This window comes from Ilyonectria robusta, assembly GCF_021365365.1.
Source record: "Ilyonectria robusta strain PMI_751 chromosome Unknown BGZ61scaffold_8, whole genome shotgun sequence".
Classification (NCBI taxonomy): Eukaryota; Fungi; Ascomycota; class Sordariomycetes; order Hypocreales; family Nectriaceae; genus Ilyonectria; species Ilyonectria robusta.
The window spans coordinates 599,955-615,211 of NW_025764442.1; the positions used below are offsets into that span (position 1 = coordinate 599,955).

A 15,257-nucleotide genomic window follows, 5' to 3' on the forward strand; every position below is an offset into this window, starting at 1 on the left:
GTCGGACCTATAAATATCCGAAGACATGGAGCGACGGATCGGTGAAACCACGATGTGAAAGGTCACTCCAGATGCCGCTATTGTCGTTCCAGAAATTTACTACGAGTGCAATGGGAGAAAAATAATGACATGTTTATATTGAGACAATTTAGATGAGGCGTAATTGTTACCACAACCAGGGGAAGCCCATGGACGCGAAGGTCAATGTGGCACGAGCGCAAGACAACACTGAGATATCGGTAACATGGTGTATTATTCTCGAAATAGAATGTATCAGGCATTCACTGGGCAGTCTGCTTACAGCTTTGTACTGGTGTGTACCTAGCAGATACCCGAATTCGCTCTTGGACGCCCGAAGGAATCCAGAAGCGTAGCTTGTGACTGATAATCTCATACAGGCCGACGAGTAAGGAACCAAAACGGTCCTTAGTCAAGGCGAAGCAGAGCGTAAATCTTTGCACACAGACTAGTTGACTTGACGCGGAGGAGCGAGTTCGAGGCAACTTAAGAGTGTGCATAACATTCATCGAGTGAGCACACGGTTGAGCATCTGCTCTCGCGGAAACCATAACAAAGCGATCATCATTGTTCTTTCTTACTCTTGATGGGACTCGTGAATGACTCAGTCGTCATTGTCGTCCTCATCCACGTCGACAACCCTGTCACTGATGTTGCTGAGTACACGGGCGCTGAGAGCCTTGACGACCTTCCAGATACCCATCAAAAAGGTAAAAGCCCCGATGACAACAAAGATCAGGCTGATGTTCTCAACTCGCGCCCTTCCAGTTCCCTGTCGTCTGCCAGTAGTATTCATAAGACCACTGCTTCGAAGGTTCCACCAGTGCCAGGGCGACATTGCTAACATGGATTTGGCCAGCCCGACAATGCCGAGGGAAAAAAAGCCCTTGACAAAGTGCTCCGCCCACGATGTAGGCTCTTGGTACGGGGGCTGTTTCAAGGCCTCAATATCTGATACCACGCTTGTGACAGTTTCGCCGATGGTCCCAATGGGGTCGGACCAAAGATCGAACAACGGGTCGGCGACGAAACCAAGGGCAAAGATGCCCAGCACGAGAATCACAAACGTGAGGGCGAACTGTGCCCATTTGCTGCTCAGGGCAGACGCCCAGCTGAGGCGCGAGATTCGGTACGTGAACTTGCAAGTCGGACATTGCCAGTAGTTCCTTGCTTCAGTAGGGTTTGCTAGTCTCCAAGCATTGAGACAACCCTCGTGGACATATTTTTGCGATCCCTTACACTTGCATGGTGAAAGCAGTCGTCCTAGCTCTGGGTCATCAGAAGCGTATGTGGGCCGAGTCGAGGCGGGGAGTCCAAAAGTGCTGGCAGTTTCGGTCGGAAACTTGGGGTTCTCCGTGTCGAAGCAGATGCGACATGTGCGAGGACCGTACTGTCTGCCATTCGGCGCAGCTCGAGGCTCAGGACGCGGCGGCTGCTCTGGCTGGGCTGGCGGCGGTCGGCGGTGCGTCGGTTCCGAAGTCGCGTCGGGTTGAGGTTGGTGGGATGAGCTGTCCCCAACCGAGGACCAATCCCACGTCGGGTTATCCATGTTCAGAGAAGATGCCTGTGGATGCGATGGTAAAACAAAGAAGGGGATAGCAGCTGCCAACAGAAGAGATCTGGTGCGTGGTCGTAGCTGTGTCACAATGGCCCAATGAGGCTGTCAGGCCCAACCTACATGTAGAATAGCAAGCTCGGTCAGACTCAGCGAGGGAGAGAGTGCAAAATGGCGGGGAAGGGACCAGGTTGCCAAGGTCATGTCGGAAATGGTGAAGAGGCCAGCTCAGCCTTCCACAGGGCGCAGGAATTCAACCGAACCTGCCGAGAAACTGATGATGGCTGTGCTGAATAAGAATCGGCGAGGGTGTGTGTGGGGACAAACGTGTTTGTAGCCCGGGCCCGGATAATGTGTTTCCCCGACACAGCCAGCTGCCGCCGCCCGAGCTTGACGCGCAGCTTGGCCGTGCCTGGAGAGGCGGGAGCTGCTGGCCAAACACCAAAGCTCCAGTTGCAGCCTTGCTTGCTTGATCCCTTGTCACCCTCAGAACCACCAATCCGTCCCGCACCGATATTCTACACCCGGCCCCCTCGTCGAGCACTTCCCAGCAGGACTCGCAAACATGGCCGACCGATACTCCTTCTCCCTCACGACCTTCTCTCCCAGGTGCGTTGCCCCGATGACGGTGGCGGTGATGCGGCAGCAATACTGACAAGGTTATAGCGGAAAGCTGGTCCAGATCGGTATGCAGACCCTCGGCTTTAGGCTATCGGGAACTCTCATAGGGCTCCCAGGTCGCTTGCGATAGACACCAACAGCGGAACTAACCTGTGTCCACAGAGTATGCCCTCAACGCCGTCAACCAGGGTATAACTGCCCTTGGCATCAAAGGTTCGCGCTGCACGGGACATTCTAGGACGAACTGCCGCTGACCATGGATAGCCACGAACGGTATCGTCCTCGCCACCGAGAAGAAGTCATCCTCGCCCCTCGCCGACCAGAGCTCCTTGTCCAAGATCAGCAACATCACTCCTAACATCGGTATGGTGTACTCCGGCATGGGACCCGACTACAGAATCCTGGTGGACCGCGCGCGCAAGGTCTCGCACACCGGCTACAAGCGCATCTACAACGAGTACCCTCCCACCCGGATATTGGTGCAGGATGTCGCCCGTGTCATGCAGGAGGCCACTCAGTCTGCCGGTGTCCGACCCTACGGCGTGAGCCTGTTGGTCGCTGGATGGGACGAGGGCATCGAGCCTGAGGAGGAGGAGGATTCCGACGACAGTGATGACAGTGAAGTGAAGAAGCCTACCAAGAAGACTGGCGGCGTCCAAAAGGGCGGCCCTATGCTGTACCAGGTTGATCCCTCGGGCAGCTACTATCCCTGGAAGGCCACGGCCATCGGCAAGAGCGCCACCAAGGCCAAGACTTTCCTGGAGAAGCGATACTCGGAGGAGCTGGAGCTCGAGGATGCCATTCACATTGCCCTCCTGACCCTGAAGGACAACATCGAGGGCGAGATGAATGGTGATACTATTGAGATCGGTAAGACATTCTTGGGCTTGACATTATGATTTCCGTTGCTGACACATACAGGCATCGTCGGTGCTCCTGCGGACCACCTTCTGGGTATTGATGGTGTTGAGGGAGCTGTTGGCCCCCGGTTCAGAAAGCTGACTCCTCAAGAGATTGAGGATTATCTTACGAGTCTATGAAGCGTCTACGCGGCTGGGTACTAGGCGACGGCATGTACAATAGAGTGGGCCATACAGGCTGAATGAACTCGTTCCGGTAGTATGGGTGTATGTGCCATGGGTCTGATGCTATATGGGTTTCGACTTGGCCGTCAGGATGAATGACGACCTCAGCCCCGCCTCGACGCCAACTACTTTCCACCCGGTTGGAGCTTTGAACTCAACCTTGGTCCAAGAGCTGGCAATCCCTGTGAAATCCCTCCCTGCACCAAGTTGACCATTGTTGTTGTCGCCAATAACGTAAATCCTACCGTCAGTTGTCAAGGCAATCCCGTGAGACTCCCCAAGGGCAACATCTTCAACGTCCTTGTCTCTATCGACCTCGACATAGTTAGGAATCCTAGTAATGTCGGAAAACGTCTGATGTCGACTACGGGAACCCGATGACTCGGCGCCCCAAAGATATAGGCTTCCTCCCTCCGTCAGCGCAGCGACACTGTAGCCGCCTGCAACAACCTTCTTGACGGGCTCTCCGAGGTCGCCGAGGTCGGACACCACACCTGGCTCATCGGCGGGACTGATGATCTGTAAGCGAGGCATTCTTGACTGTCCTGGAGATAGGGGCCTACCTCGACTCGTCCACTTCTCGGCCCAAGCAGTCCCCGAAACGAACATCTCCGAGTGTGGATACTGATGCGTCCTCGTGTAAGATGACGAACCCTGCGTCGTAGGCGGCCATCTGCCTGACAGGGGACTTGCAAGGCCACGATCTACCATCGATGCCTGATTTCCACGCACTCGCGGACGGATATCTTGCAATGGATTGACTAGTGTCTCCAGTTGTCGGGTCTTGGGCAATGAGAATCGCACCATCCGCCGAGATGGCATGTATGTGATCAAAAATGTCCTTTTCACCGGCGTCTAGGATGGTTGCACTCGGAGATGACCCAGCGAGACACTTGCTTTCATCGCAATGAACTAGGTTTTATCAGCATAGCCAAAGCACTACTAAGCCCGTCCAAACATTGCGTACCAACAGTATAGCAGAGATGCGAGAGTGGCCGACTGATAGTCTGGGCGCCGAGAACTTTTGTAAAGACGTGGAGGTCATCTGGCTCCTCCTCAATCATGGACGGCTCAAAGATGAGCTGGTTCCAGGCGTTGAAGCCGCTTGCATACAGCTCCATGGCATCGTCGGCCGCGGCCGCGCGGAACGCAAGCTGCATGATGCTAGAAGTGGTGGTGTCATTACTCTGTTTACTGTCAATGCTTCACGTCTTGGAACTGAGCGAAGAGGCTCCGTGCTGCAGTTAGCTAATCGTACGGTGGCACATTGGACGAGGTGCGGAAAAGGTCCAAATGGGAAACCCCTAATTTCTAGCACCTTTAGCCACTAATTTCTAGCGCATTTAGTCCCTAAACTCCTACCACAGGTACCTTCTATAACTACTATAAGACCCTTAACTTCTAGCACACTTAGCCTCTAATCTTTAGTGTGCTCACTTCTTACAGTCCATCACTTTGAGCATTAGTATTCAATTCTAAGATACAACCGATTGAGTATTGAATAGCGATAAAATCAGTATAGAAGATGATAAATCATATAAGAAGCTTATTTACGTAGCTTCCAGTGTAGTTGAGCTGTGGTATATTAGGTATACAAGCTGGATTTTGGGCATTTGCCACCGTACTCCAGCGGCCTGAGAAACTCAACAGGCACGAAGCCTGCGGTGGGACTTATTTTCTATTAGAAGATATCTGAAAAGGGCTCTTTTCCCTTCTTGCTTGTAAAGTTATCTGCAGCCCCTTTGCCATTTTTTCAATGTAATCAAGGCCCATTGCGCCTATTCCCGGTTGGTTCTGAAGCATCAATGAAAGGATCGAGTTCTTCCACAACGGCCCCGTTCTTCGGCGAAGGCCATCCACCAAAGTCCAACCTACTACTGCGATACTCAAGACACACAGCCCGGCTGGAAGCGCAAGCCATGCCCATTCGACACGAACACACACTGCATTCCTCAAAGCATCACCTTTGACAGCCCCCGCGATGTCCTGATGAGGGCCTCGGCCGTGAAGTCTGAGTTCCCTTGTCATGCGTAACGCCAAAGAGGTGATATCCTCATCAACAGTTGCAAAACTGGCAGTGCCATTGTGTGCTAGGGCGGCTAGGTACCAGGGATCGCATTCCAACACATCACCCACTCGAGGACATAAAGACTCGAGCTCTGAGTAAAAGTAATTGGCAAGGACTCGATTAGAGAAGCCACTTAGCTCAAAAATGCACTCCAAAGGGGCTGTGATGTTGACATATTTGGTTACTTGGCTCAGATTTTGGCTGGCCCAATCTTCTGTGTGAGCAAGAACAGTACCCACAGCATCAGGCCCTAGAGCGGCGGCGGCAGTCGACATGTTCTCCGAAGTGTAGAGGGTACCATTTACTGCACAGGGAACCTGTACACCCTTCCAGTCGTCAGGATCAGACCCAGGCGACGCTCCGAGTACCTCTTTAGCTCGTTGAAGTCGTAGTGGAACATCACGAACCACCTTTTCCGTGAGAACTCCGCTCTTTACGCTTCCCTTGTAATACTTGATACAAGGGTAGAGAAAGAATGATGCAGCGGCATAACCCTGCGGTTTTGAACACTTGAGAGAATGGTCAACTGTCTTGCAGGACCCCTGCGACGCGGCGAGGATGGAGAAGGATGCGAAGGCCCAGCGAGCCCGGTTTTGCATCTCAATCGTTGTCACATTTTGGGCCCAGGAGAGGTTTCTAGATTTAATGGCCAGAGGTGTTGAAAACGTGTCGTGGTACATGGTGATGGCGGTGGAATTCTTGTTCTCGTATGCGTTGAGCGGTATAGGGAGGCGGAACTCGGTAGTATTTGCTGAGGCATTGACAATAGGGCCTACAACGAGCTCTCCTACATCGAAGCAGCCACTGCAGATACCTAGACTGGCGTGAGAGATGAATTGCTCTCGTGGGGAGTCCTTCTTGTCGGCGTAGGTGGGAAATTCGCAGTTACCCGTGGGGCAGCTAAACAGAGCCCCAATGTTGGAGTCGTTGGATGGATTGACGAGAGCATCTTGAATGGCCACGCGTAAACCAAAGTCAATCGCCAGTAGATGATGATTATCCGACATCGATATTTTCTGGGCCTGCTCTCGGTTGACTGTCACAATGGTGGCGGGTTCAGGACTAAGCTGAGAGCATGGATAAGTCTGGATGGCCTGCTGGGAAAAAGGGCCAATGGCGAAAGAGAAAACGGTGATGAAGACAGCGCCTAGAATTAGCGGCATCTTGAAACAGACGAGAGGTATGAGCTTGAGGGAGCCAATGACGCCGCGAGAGGCGTCGTCAAATATTTGCATGTCCTTGGCGGGACGCGATCGCTGGGAAATCCAATCCCATTTCGCCTGTCCTGTGATTCCCGCGGCAACGAATGCAATGCTGATGCGAAGAAGGGTCGCTAAAACGGCAACGAGGGCGTTGATGGTGATGGTGTCGCCCCAGTTGGGAAGTTCTTTCCGCCGATGACGCATCAAGATGAAGAAGATGGCTAGTAGAAGGGCGATGCTCCAGAGTAGCATAAAAATCTCAAAGCCCCAAGCCCCAAGAACATTTCGGGCGTGTCGTGGCGGGCTCTCATTTCTGACCTCATGGCTATTTTCATCCGCGTCGCTTGTGCTGCTTCTATCCCGAGGTCTGTCTTCTGCATCTACATCTAGGAGCTGCGTGTCGGACCTGGATTGTAATTGTATCGTGCTGTCATGTCTGTCCATTTCGATATAGAGATGTCGTCGGGCGCAAAAGAAAATAAAGATAATGTACTCTGGTGATAGTGGCGGATGTACGGAGTAATTGGTTGGATCTTTATTAGGCAAAGTACAAAACAGCGACATTCAGAGAAAAGAAGAATCCAACGGTTACTCAAGAAGGGGCGTACTTATGCTGCTTGTAGGCGTGGCGGAGCAATGTCTTTATCGGTAAGACTGTGGTCAATTGCAGCAGATCGTGCAATAATCGAACCAGTTAATTCTTTTACGGGTTTGGGCGCCTGCAAGGAGATCCTTCCTCCAAGGGCCAAGACTCCTCATTCAGCACTGCAGTCTAGATAGCCAATGGTGGTTCCTTTCGTCGAGCGAATATGCAAGCGCCCCTCGCATTGCAGCCCTCTTACAGCTAGCTGCTTTCTCAGCCTTATAAAACTTTCAGCTGAAAATCCTTTCAGACGGCCAAACGGGCCAAGGTTGACTTCTAGTGGTGCAAAACTGTGCTTACGCTGCGACACCCCTGGACTTTTCATGTTTATTCAAGGCCATGGGCAATTGGCAAACACAAAACGCATAACTTGGATTAATTGTTCTTGACCTAAAGATCCACTCGGTACGTTACACCTCATCTGATAAACCGAGACCCAGCTTCAATAAATGCCTATAAACCATGTCATTCGGCTTCTCAGTCGGCGACATCGTCCTTCTCATAAATCTCACACACAGCCTGATCAGTTGGGTCAGAAACGCACCGGCTCAATTCAAAGAATTCGAAGGCGATCTGGTATTGGCATCTCGCGTGCTAGACCGGCTCAGAGATAAGTGGTCTCAATTCTCTGGCCGAGCTACAGGCAGTGGCACGCCGCTGAATCAAGATCAAGTCCTCCAGAATACTATTGACGGTATTCGAAATGGCCTCGAGGAGCTTCAAACGCAGCTGGCCAGTGAATCGGTTGGGCCGTCCCTTTCCAGCCCGTTTTCCAATTTTCGATTCACTCGCCGAATTCAAGACCTCCATCGGCGGCTTCAGTTTCACCTGGCGTCCATCCAAATTGTTATGCAAAACGTTACTTTGATGCAAGGAAGGGACATAGCTGAGACTCTCGAGGTGCTACGCGAAGCCCAGGGGGAGCAAGAGAGGGAGGATCAGGAGCTCCAAGACACGCCAACCCGCGACCGCGGTGAATTTTCGTACCACGAAACCTCGACGCTTTCACGGGAGCATATTTGCCCAATCGTCGAATCAGGCACTCGGGACTCCCCGAAGGAACATTTTCGACGATTAATTCTCGTGACTATCTCATTGAGAGATGGCGTCGAGGAGTTACCACCAATATCGACAACTATTCATCGATCAGCATTGGAATGCCTGGAAACTCGCATGTTGACGAAAACCCTGCGGATGACATACTACCCGCTGTAGTTCATGCAGCAGATAATGAGGCTGCTTTAACGCCTCCCCCTTCTCAGCCCAGAAACATCAAATTCCAGCTCCCTGACGCTGTGGCACAAGAGACAACACTGGATGACTCGCTTCTGACCGGACCGCGGCGTCCGTCAACTTCGGATATCCGTCAATGTCTAGGCATGGCTGTGATACTTCTCGTAACAGGGCCTATACTTGCAAGTTTTGCAATGAGTATGTACCGTGTCATCAAAGAGAGTACAAATATGTAGGTACTCTTTTGAACTCCCTGTACTTGAATTATATCGGCATCATGGTTACGATTAACAAAACTTAACTCACATATTCTGCAGTTAGACTTCGAGTGCAATCTTAATGTCGGTGTCGGAACCTGTCGTATTTTTCTTCGCCTTATATTGCATATCCAGCACGGGAAGTGATACTGGATCTTACAAATCCTTCATCAAGTTCACTCCCATGGCTGCGTTCCCATCGTCGTTGGCCGGCTTTGGTTATGGGGTGTATCTCATTACCTAACAAACACAACCAGCAAAGGGAGCTGCTATCAGGTTGAAAATGCTAATCTCTGCGATATACATGGCAATTGCGATACATTGAAAAATGCGACCCTCTGCGGTGGAGACATCTACATAAACTATGCTATTGCGGCTATGCAGATACTCATGCTGTATGGTAAGGCTCTTTCACCGTCCCACCTTCTGCTGCGTCCATGGAGAACAGGTTAATGTCATTACTAACATCACGATTTGTAGGCCGCTGTGTTCTATGGCACTTGGTGTTGTTTGGCCGGATTTGCGGCGCTGAATGGATCCTTGTTCCTCTACAGTCATTATACATATTTAGTTCACCTGCTGGTCGAGTTACTTCTGAATTCATCAAGCAGGATAGGTAATAAAGCCTTAGATAAGTTTGGTCTCAAGACTTGATGGCATGAAGTTTAATAGTATTGTTGATAATGCATAGGGCGTATTGGCGCTTATGTCTAACCTAATGAACATATCTAAACGATACCATGGCGTCTCCGCTACCGCCCTTACCAGACCCGATAATCTGGCTATAGTTCAGTCCACCTCGTGCCTCCTCCTCTTCCAGCTTTGTGTTGAGTCCCTTCAAGTAGTACTTGATAAATATGGCCATGCATCCGCAAACCAAGCACGCTCCAGCCATCATGCTTCCGCCGATGTAGTATCGGGGCTTTTGCCAGTCTGGGAACATGTATACGGTGTAGAAGTGTGCAACACCAGCTGCCATCACGTTCACGATAGCAAGCGCGACGGCACGTTTTGCTCGTGGACGGGGGAGCGAAGCACTCAGCCAACTCACACAAAGACTGTAGGGTGCGTAGGATCCAGCAGTTAACAGGAACATGGAGAAGTAGCGACCACCGGTAGAAGGCACGAACATGGCCTGAGAGTTTGGGTTAGCAACCTTGACGATTTGTGTAGGATTCGGGGTTCTTACCAGGATGTTTCCGAGAATCGCAAATGTCAAAGGCACAAAAATATGCCAGCCTCTCTCTTTCTTATGGCCGGCATGGAACGAGATAGCCAAGGAGACGATGAAGGCAAAGAAGTATGGAGGCGCAGTCAACAGCAACGTCACCGTGCTTCCGTAACCAAGAGTTCCAACAATGGAGGGGAAGAAGTTGTTGAAAGATTGCGCAGTAATGAGCGCCATTTGCAGCACAATAAACATGTACAGCTTAGGGTCGATCAAGGCTTGCTTCAATCCCCACCAGATGGACTCGGGGTCCTCATCAACGATACCCGCGTTCTCTTTGCGGATGCGCCATTCCTGTTGAATGCATTAGGTCATCAACAATCTCAAGAATGCACAAGAATTAGGATTTACTTACACCAATGAGCTGGAGCTCGCGGGAGATAAAGCGATGCTTGCTCTGAAGTGGGTAGTCCGTGAGAATGGGCACCAACAGTATGGCAATGACAACCGTCATTGAACCCTCGATGATGAACAACCAGGACCAAGAAGCACGTCCAGCAACACCATCCATGCGGCTGGTGATGCCCGCCGCGATAAGCCCGGAGAACGCAGCTGACATCATGTTGCCTCCATAGAGGATAGCAATGCGAGGCGGTAGCTCACTGCGCTTGTACCAGCAGCTCATGACGACGAAGACGGCGGGCAGGAAGGGGGCTTCGACAAGACCCAGCACGAATCTGAGAGCAGAGAGTTGGCCAAAGTTCTTGACGAAGCCCTGGGACATGGAGACAACACCCCATAGAGAAGTGACCAGGCAGATGTAGTACGATGGGCGCACTTTGCCGATGATCATGTTTGAAGGGATTTGAGTAATGATGTCTATTATTTGTTAGTAGGAGAGTCATGACCTTGGGAGTAGCGAGATCGCATACATCCGATATAGAACATCATGAGAGCTGTGTTGTATTGATTGTTGGTCATGCCGAGATCCTCCTGGAGACCAACGATCTTGGCACTCGCAATGTTGTTCCGATCCCTGATTTCTGAATTAGAGTTGCCTATAAGTCAACATGTTTTGATTGGGGAGTCTCACAGGATGTTCAACAAGAACAGGAGAAAGACAGTAGGCATCAGAGTCATATCTAGTCGACGGGTCAGACCCCTTTCAAGCTTCTGAACATCTTCTCTGCTCAAGTGGGCCAGCTCGTCCGGGAGTGGCAAATCGTTGGGATCGATGTGGCGAGGCTTCTCGGCCTCGGCCTCCTCCAATTGGGGCTTGTCGATTACGTCTGCCATTCTGCCTTCGTACCCGGCAATTGTTGCAAGATGATGAACCAGATTCCCTTGAGAGAGTCCAGTCTACCTTTAACGGGTCGTCGGCCACCTTGGATTATAAGTATGGGTCGAGACTTCCCCGCAACTTTGGACTCCATTACCCCGTAAATTCCTACCCCAGACACTCGGACGAAGCGCCGGGCTTTAGTGCGTATGACGCTCGCTTGCGGATAACACGGAGCTTTAAGCGGTCGCATATTGGGCTTGCGGCCGATGAAGTCCTCTCGGTAATAGCGTCGGGAAGGACTACGGTATCCCCGTTACCCCAGGTCCAGTCACTGGGGAGTGGCAGAGCTCCACAGACAGTCGGGGTAGCATGCGGGGGAATTAGGACCGACATGTCGGTGAATCTGCTCCAGATATTGACCTTGTTCAGTGTCATGACGGCAAGTAGGTGCTCAGATAAGGATAGAGATCGTCTGTCTTCACCGTGGATGTTGAAGCTTGCTCTGTCTAATGATTTACTGTGAGGGCGAGACGGGTATCTAGCATGGGACCGACACAAACGAGAAACCGACGTGGCAACAAGAAGGAGGCAAATGCAGGAATTACACCACAGGTCATTAGTACACAGACTCAAACTTAATATACTGGTTTATTGTCGTACACATACGTAGCTTCTATGATCTCCACGGCCTCTCCTTCTCCGCCTTCTCTAGCACGCCCAAGGTCTCCAGAGTCCACTTCTTCATGGCGTCTCCGAGAGGTTGATAGGGTTGCCTCATTTCCCAAGTTGATTCGTCCACCAGACCCAGACCACGTCCCAGATAATACCAAGCACCGTACTTAGTGCAGGCAATGCCTTTCTTGCAGGCCCACTCGGCGTTGGCCACATCATCTTGCAAGTCCTTGGCCTCTTGAATTTTACCAGCCTTCCAGAGATCATACACGCCGGAGGTAGATGCCGGGAAAATGTTGCCCATGCCGGTGACGCAGCCGCTTCCGCCAGCATGTAGCGTGGGGAGCAGGTAGTCGCTGCTTCCACCAAAGACTCCGAACTGCTCGTGGGTAAACTTACTTGTAAGACGCGTCAACTTTCCAACGTTGCCACATGTGAGCTTGACGGCCACGATGTTGGGGTGGGAGGCCAAGGCCGTGAGCTGGTCGGAGTCGAGGTCCACGCCAGCCGTGACACCTGGGAAGTTATAGATGACAATCGGGATGGGCGAAGCATCGGCGACTGCGCGGAAGTAAGAGAGATGGGCATCGCTTGAGAGGGCCTTTGCCCAGTAACTAGGTGGAAGAAGAAGGGCAAAGTTTGCACCCGCGCTCGCCGCGTCTTTGGCATTCATGATGGTTTCCTTTGTAGACTGCGCAGAGATGCCTGCCACGATGGGGTAGCCGGCCTTGTTTAGATCTTTTAATGCGCGCACCGCCGTGTCGAGGATAGCCTTGCGCTCGGGAGCAGTGAGCAGAGCAAGCTCGCCGTTGGTCCCTAGGTAGACCAGGCCGTGCATGCCGGCGTTGACAAGGGCCTGGCACTGCTTGTACATGGCATCATGGTCCACATCCTGGTCGGGATCACCGGCCTTGTACAGAGTAACGACGGGGGTGTAGACGCCATGGGGGAGCGGCTTGGCCTTGGCGGCAATAGTGCTGCGAGGCATGGCGAGTTCTTTGATGAATATTATCGAATTTGTGAGGAATTGAGAGGAATTCGTTGTAATTCGTGGTGGGATGTAGATGCAGACACACGGAAAGAGAGGCTTGATGTCAGGATGGTGTAGTAGGGTGTAAGAGGAGATCCGGGGTCTCATCGAGTGCTTTTAGCCATCCCCGATTCATCGTATCGGACTCTCGGCCGGGATCTACGTACATGGTATCACCGAGCATCGTGACATTCGCGTGCGGGGTGATGCAACAAGTGAGGAGATCCTGGTCGACGCCGAACATCTCCCCCGATGCACCGGCGATTCCGGCCGATGTGGGGACCGCGCCAGGCCGGATTAACCGCAAACGGAAACTGGCGTGGACCGTTCGACGGACAAAGCTCCAGGTGTCTGGCGAGCTATCGCAGGGGTCGTCTCATTGATCCTGCCAATTGCTATCTGAAAATGGATGTCTCTTTCTGTGTCTCTTTCTGAAAACTCGCCGGGCAAACGTGTCTGTCGTAGTAGCAGACGCCCAGTCCCTACCGCATATTTCATACTGCCGCTACACGGAACCCTGCGTCTTCGCCATGACCGAAATGACAACCAAGGAGAGTCCATTGATATCGCTGAATGACCTCAACAAGCACAAGTCAAAGTCGGATTGCTGGATTGCCGTGCACTCAAAAGTCTGGGATATTACCAATTTCGTCGACGAGCACCCAGGAGGACCATCCGGCAAGCCACCCCGTCACCTTCAACGTCCGCCATGTTCAACGCTAAGTCTTTGTGATAGTCTTGCTAAAGTGCGCCGGTTCCGACGCCACGCAGTCCTTCGACGAAGCCCACGCCCCCGATATGCTCCAGGAAATGCCCAAGGGCAGCTTCATCGGCCTGCTCCAGGCACCGCCTCCCGGGACTTCCGTCGAAGCTGCTCAGGCTGCCCCGGCAATCATCACAGCAGCGCCAGTCGCACCGCCCGCGCCCCAGCCTGTGATAACAAAAGAGGACAACTCGATTCCCGACCTGGAGTCAATTATCGGCGCGCCAGACTTTGAGCTTGCGGCGTCAAAGGCACTGACTCCGAAAACATGGGCGTTCTACTCGTCGGCGGCTACGGATTTGGTCACACATACCAGAAATAAGGAGCTCGTGCGGAGGGTCATGATCCGGCCGCGGATTCTACGAAATGTCTTGAATGTCGACTACCAAACGAGTATTCTGGGATACAAGACCAAGGCGCCCTTTTTCATTTCTCCTACTGCCATGGCAAGACTGGCGCACCCAGATGGCGAGCTAGCCTTAGCTCGCGCTGCAGCTAATGAAGGTATTATCCAATGTGTAAGTCAAAATGTCACCCTGTGGTTCAACTTTCTAAGGATATGAAACCCACTAACACGCACTAGATCTCGAGCAACGCTTCCTATACTCTCCGATCCATCATCTCAGCCGCTCCTCCCGACCAGCCCTTCTTTTTCCAGCTTTACGTCAACTCAGACCGACAAAAGACCATCGAGCTCCTAAAGACGGCCAAAGACCTCGGCGTGAAAGCCGTCTTCGTCACCGTCGATGCCCCCGTGCCCGGCAAGCGAGAAGCCGACGAACGAGCTGCCCAAGCCGTCAAAATCAAATCAGCAATAAGCGGAGGCGAGAGTAGCAAGGACAAGAAGGGGAGCGGGCTCGGTCGTTTGATGGCCCAGTATATTGATAAATCCCTGTGCTGGGAGGATCTAGCTTGGATCCGCGACGCCTGTGGAGTTCCCATTATACTAAAGGGTGTGCAGACCGCTGAGGATGTTAAAAAGGCAGTTAGCTACGGCGTGGATGGTGTGCTCTTGGGTAATCACGGCGGCCGATCTTTGGATGGGTAAGTCAAACGCGGGACAGCTCACTTGAAATCAGGGAGGAAACTGTTTGCTAACTATCGAATGCTTAGGTCCCAAGCTAGTATCCTCGTTCTACTAGAACTGAGAAAGGTATGCCCGGAGGTGTTTAGCAGCCTGGAAGTTTACGTCGACGGTGGTTTCGAGAGAGGCTCCGACATTCTCAAGGCCATCGCCCTCGGAGCTACTGCCGTGGGCATTGGCCGACCTTATCTCTACTCTCTAGTCTACGGCCAAGAGGGCGCAGAGCATCTCACTCAGAGTAAGACCAACAGCAAACTCATTTCACACCCGCGCTGACCTGTCTATGTGTAGTACTTAAGGATGAAATCGAAACCTCGATGCGACTCTGCGGCATCACGAGCCTGGAAGAAGCGACGTCGAAGTTAGTTAATACTCGAGATATAGACCACATGGTTATTTCCGACGACCAGGAAGTGGACGTTATTGTGAAGAAGCCGCGAGCTTCAAAGCTATAGATGGAGAGGGGCTAAGTGTCAGGTGTGACTAATAGCTGTATTGCATTTTTCGTTTATGTATATGTTCAAAGCACGGGGTTGGCTGGAAGTACGATAGCCATCCTGCGAAATTATAGATTTA

The 15,257-nt window shown here is 52.0% G+C and overlaps 8 protein-coding genes across 8 annotated transcripts; 3 read left to right on the forward strand and 5 right to left on the reverse strand.

Moving 5' to 3' along the window:
* Nucleotides 1–131: 131 nt before the first annotated feature.
* On the reverse strand, nt 132–1,857 carry BGZ61DRAFT_449813 (uncharacterized protein). The gene has a single exon (XM_046245657.1). It carries the CDS (start codon nt 1,565–1,567, stop codon nt 623–625), a length of 945 nt encoding a protein of 314 aa, XP_046105265.1. The 5' UTR covers nt 1,568–1,857; the 3' UTR covers nt 132–622.
* A 281-nt stretch (nt 1,858–2,138) lies between these two features.
* On the forward strand, nt 2,139–3,234 carry BGZ61DRAFT_477022 (nucleophile aminohydrolase; the record flags this gene model as incomplete). The annotated part of the gene is made up of 5 exons (XM_046248851.1): nt 2,139–2,182; nt 2,240–2,259; nt 2,357–2,407; nt 2,459–3,064; nt 3,116–3,234. 5 exons carry the CDS (start codon nt 2,139–2,141, stop codon nt 3,232–3,234), a joined length of 840 nt encoding a protein of 279 aa, XP_046105266.1.
* BGZ61DRAFT_219953 (regulator of chromosome condensation 1/beta-lactamase-inhibitor protein II) lies at nt 3,218–4,484 on the reverse strand. Its single transcript, XM_046238095.1, has 3 exons — nt 4,247–4,484; nt 3,843–4,191; nt 3,218–3,790 (listed from the first exon to the last, which is right to left on the reverse strand). Exons 1-3 carry the CDS (start codon nt 4,437–4,439, stop codon nt 3,343–3,345), a joined length of 990 nt encoding a protein of 329 aa, XP_046105267.1. The 5' UTR covers nt 4,440–4,484; the 3' UTR covers nt 3,218–3,342.
* A 531-nt stretch (nt 4,485–5,015) lies between these two features.
* On the reverse strand, nt 5,016–6,993 carry BGZ61DRAFT_517046 (uncharacterized protein; the record flags this gene model as incomplete). The annotated part of the gene is made up of 2 exons (XM_046252315.1): nt 5,016–5,156; nt 5,222–6,993. The coding sequence occupies 2 exons, from the start codon at nt 6,991–6,993 to the stop codon at nt 5,042–5,044; spliced, it is 1,887 nt and encodes a 628-aa protein (XP_046105268.1). The 3' UTR covers nt 5,016–5,041.
* A 661-nt stretch (nt 6,994–7,654) lies between these two features.
* On the forward strand, nt 7,655–8,926 carry BGZ61DRAFT_477024 (uncharacterized protein; the record flags this gene model as incomplete). The annotated part of the gene is made up of 3 exons (XM_046248852.1): nt 7,655–8,165; nt 8,252–8,657; nt 8,818–8,926. The coding sequence occupies 3 exons, from the start codon at nt 7,655–7,657 to the stop codon at nt 8,924–8,926; spliced, it is 1,026 nt and encodes a 341-aa protein (XP_046105269.1).
* Nucleotides 8,927–9,397: 471 nt separating this feature from the next.
* Nucleotides 9,398–11,146, reverse strand: BGZ61DRAFT_418590 (major facilitator superfamily domain-containing protein; the record flags this gene model as incomplete). The annotated part of the gene is made up of 5 exons (XM_046243442.1): nt 9,398–9,817; nt 9,872–10,204; nt 10,266–10,729; nt 10,783–10,886; nt 10,944–11,146. The coding sequence occupies 5 exons, from the start codon at nt 11,144–11,146 to the stop codon at nt 9,398–9,400; spliced, it is 1,524 nt and encodes a 507-aa protein (XP_046105270.1).
* Nucleotides 11,147–11,785: 639 nt separating this feature from the next.
* On the reverse strand, nt 11,786–13,016 carry BGZ61DRAFT_449819 (dihydrodipicolinate synthase). The gene has a single exon (XM_046245658.1). It carries the CDS (start codon nt 12,940–12,942, stop codon nt 11,806–11,808), a length of 1,137 nt encoding a protein of 378 aa, XP_046105271.1. The 5' UTR covers nt 12,943–13,016; the 3' UTR covers nt 11,786–11,805.
* Nucleotides 13,017–13,238: 222 nt separating this feature from the next.
* BGZ61DRAFT_388701 (cytochrome b2) lies at nt 13,239–15,235 on the forward strand. Its single transcript, XM_046242790.1, has 5 exons — nt 13,239–13,512; nt 13,571–14,115; nt 14,181–14,641; nt 14,711–14,919; nt 14,973–15,235. Exons 1-5 carry the CDS (start codon nt 13,365–13,367, stop codon nt 15,134–15,136), a joined length of 1,527 nt encoding a protein of 508 aa, XP_046105272.1. The 5' UTR covers nt 13,239–13,364; the 3' UTR covers nt 15,137–15,235.
* Nucleotides 15,236–15,257: the final 22 nt, after the last annotated feature.

Excerpts from the sequence above, each read along its gene's own strand:
- BGZ61DRAFT_449813 (XM_046245657.1), bottom strand. The coding sequence starts at position 1,567 with ATGGATAACCCGACGTGGGATTGGTCCTCGGTTGGGGACAGCTCATCC.
- BGZ61DRAFT_219953 (XM_046238095.1), bottom strand. The coding sequence starts at position 4,439 with ATGCAGCTTGCGTTCCGCGCGGCCGCGGCCGACGATGCCATGGAGCTG. Across the intron at positions 4,192-4,246 it reads GCATCTCTGCTATACTGTTG|TTCATTGCGATGAAAGCAAG; the intron begins GTACGCAATGTT and ends GATAAAACCTAG. Across the intron at positions 3,791-3,842 it reads CGAGAAGTGGACGAGTCGAG|TCCCGCCGATGAGCCAGGTG; the intron begins GTAGGCCCCTAT and ends ACAGATCATCAG.
- BGZ61DRAFT_388701 (XM_046242790.1), top strand. The coding sequence starts at position 13,365 with ATGACCGAAATGACAACCAAGGAGAGTCCATTGATATCGCTGAATGAC. Across the intron at positions 13,513-13,570 it reads GCACCCAGGAGGACCATCCG|TCTTGCTAAAGTGCGCCGGT; the intron begins GCAAGCCACCCC and ends TCTTTGTGATAG. Across the intron at positions 14,920-14,972 it reads CGCAGAGCATCTCACTCAGA|TACTTAAGGATGAAATCGAA; the intron begins GTAAGACCAACA and ends GTCTATGTGTAG.
- BGZ61DRAFT_449819 (XM_046245658.1), bottom strand. The coding sequence starts at position 12,942 with ATGAGACCCCGGATCTCCTCTTACACCCTACTACACCATCCTGACATC.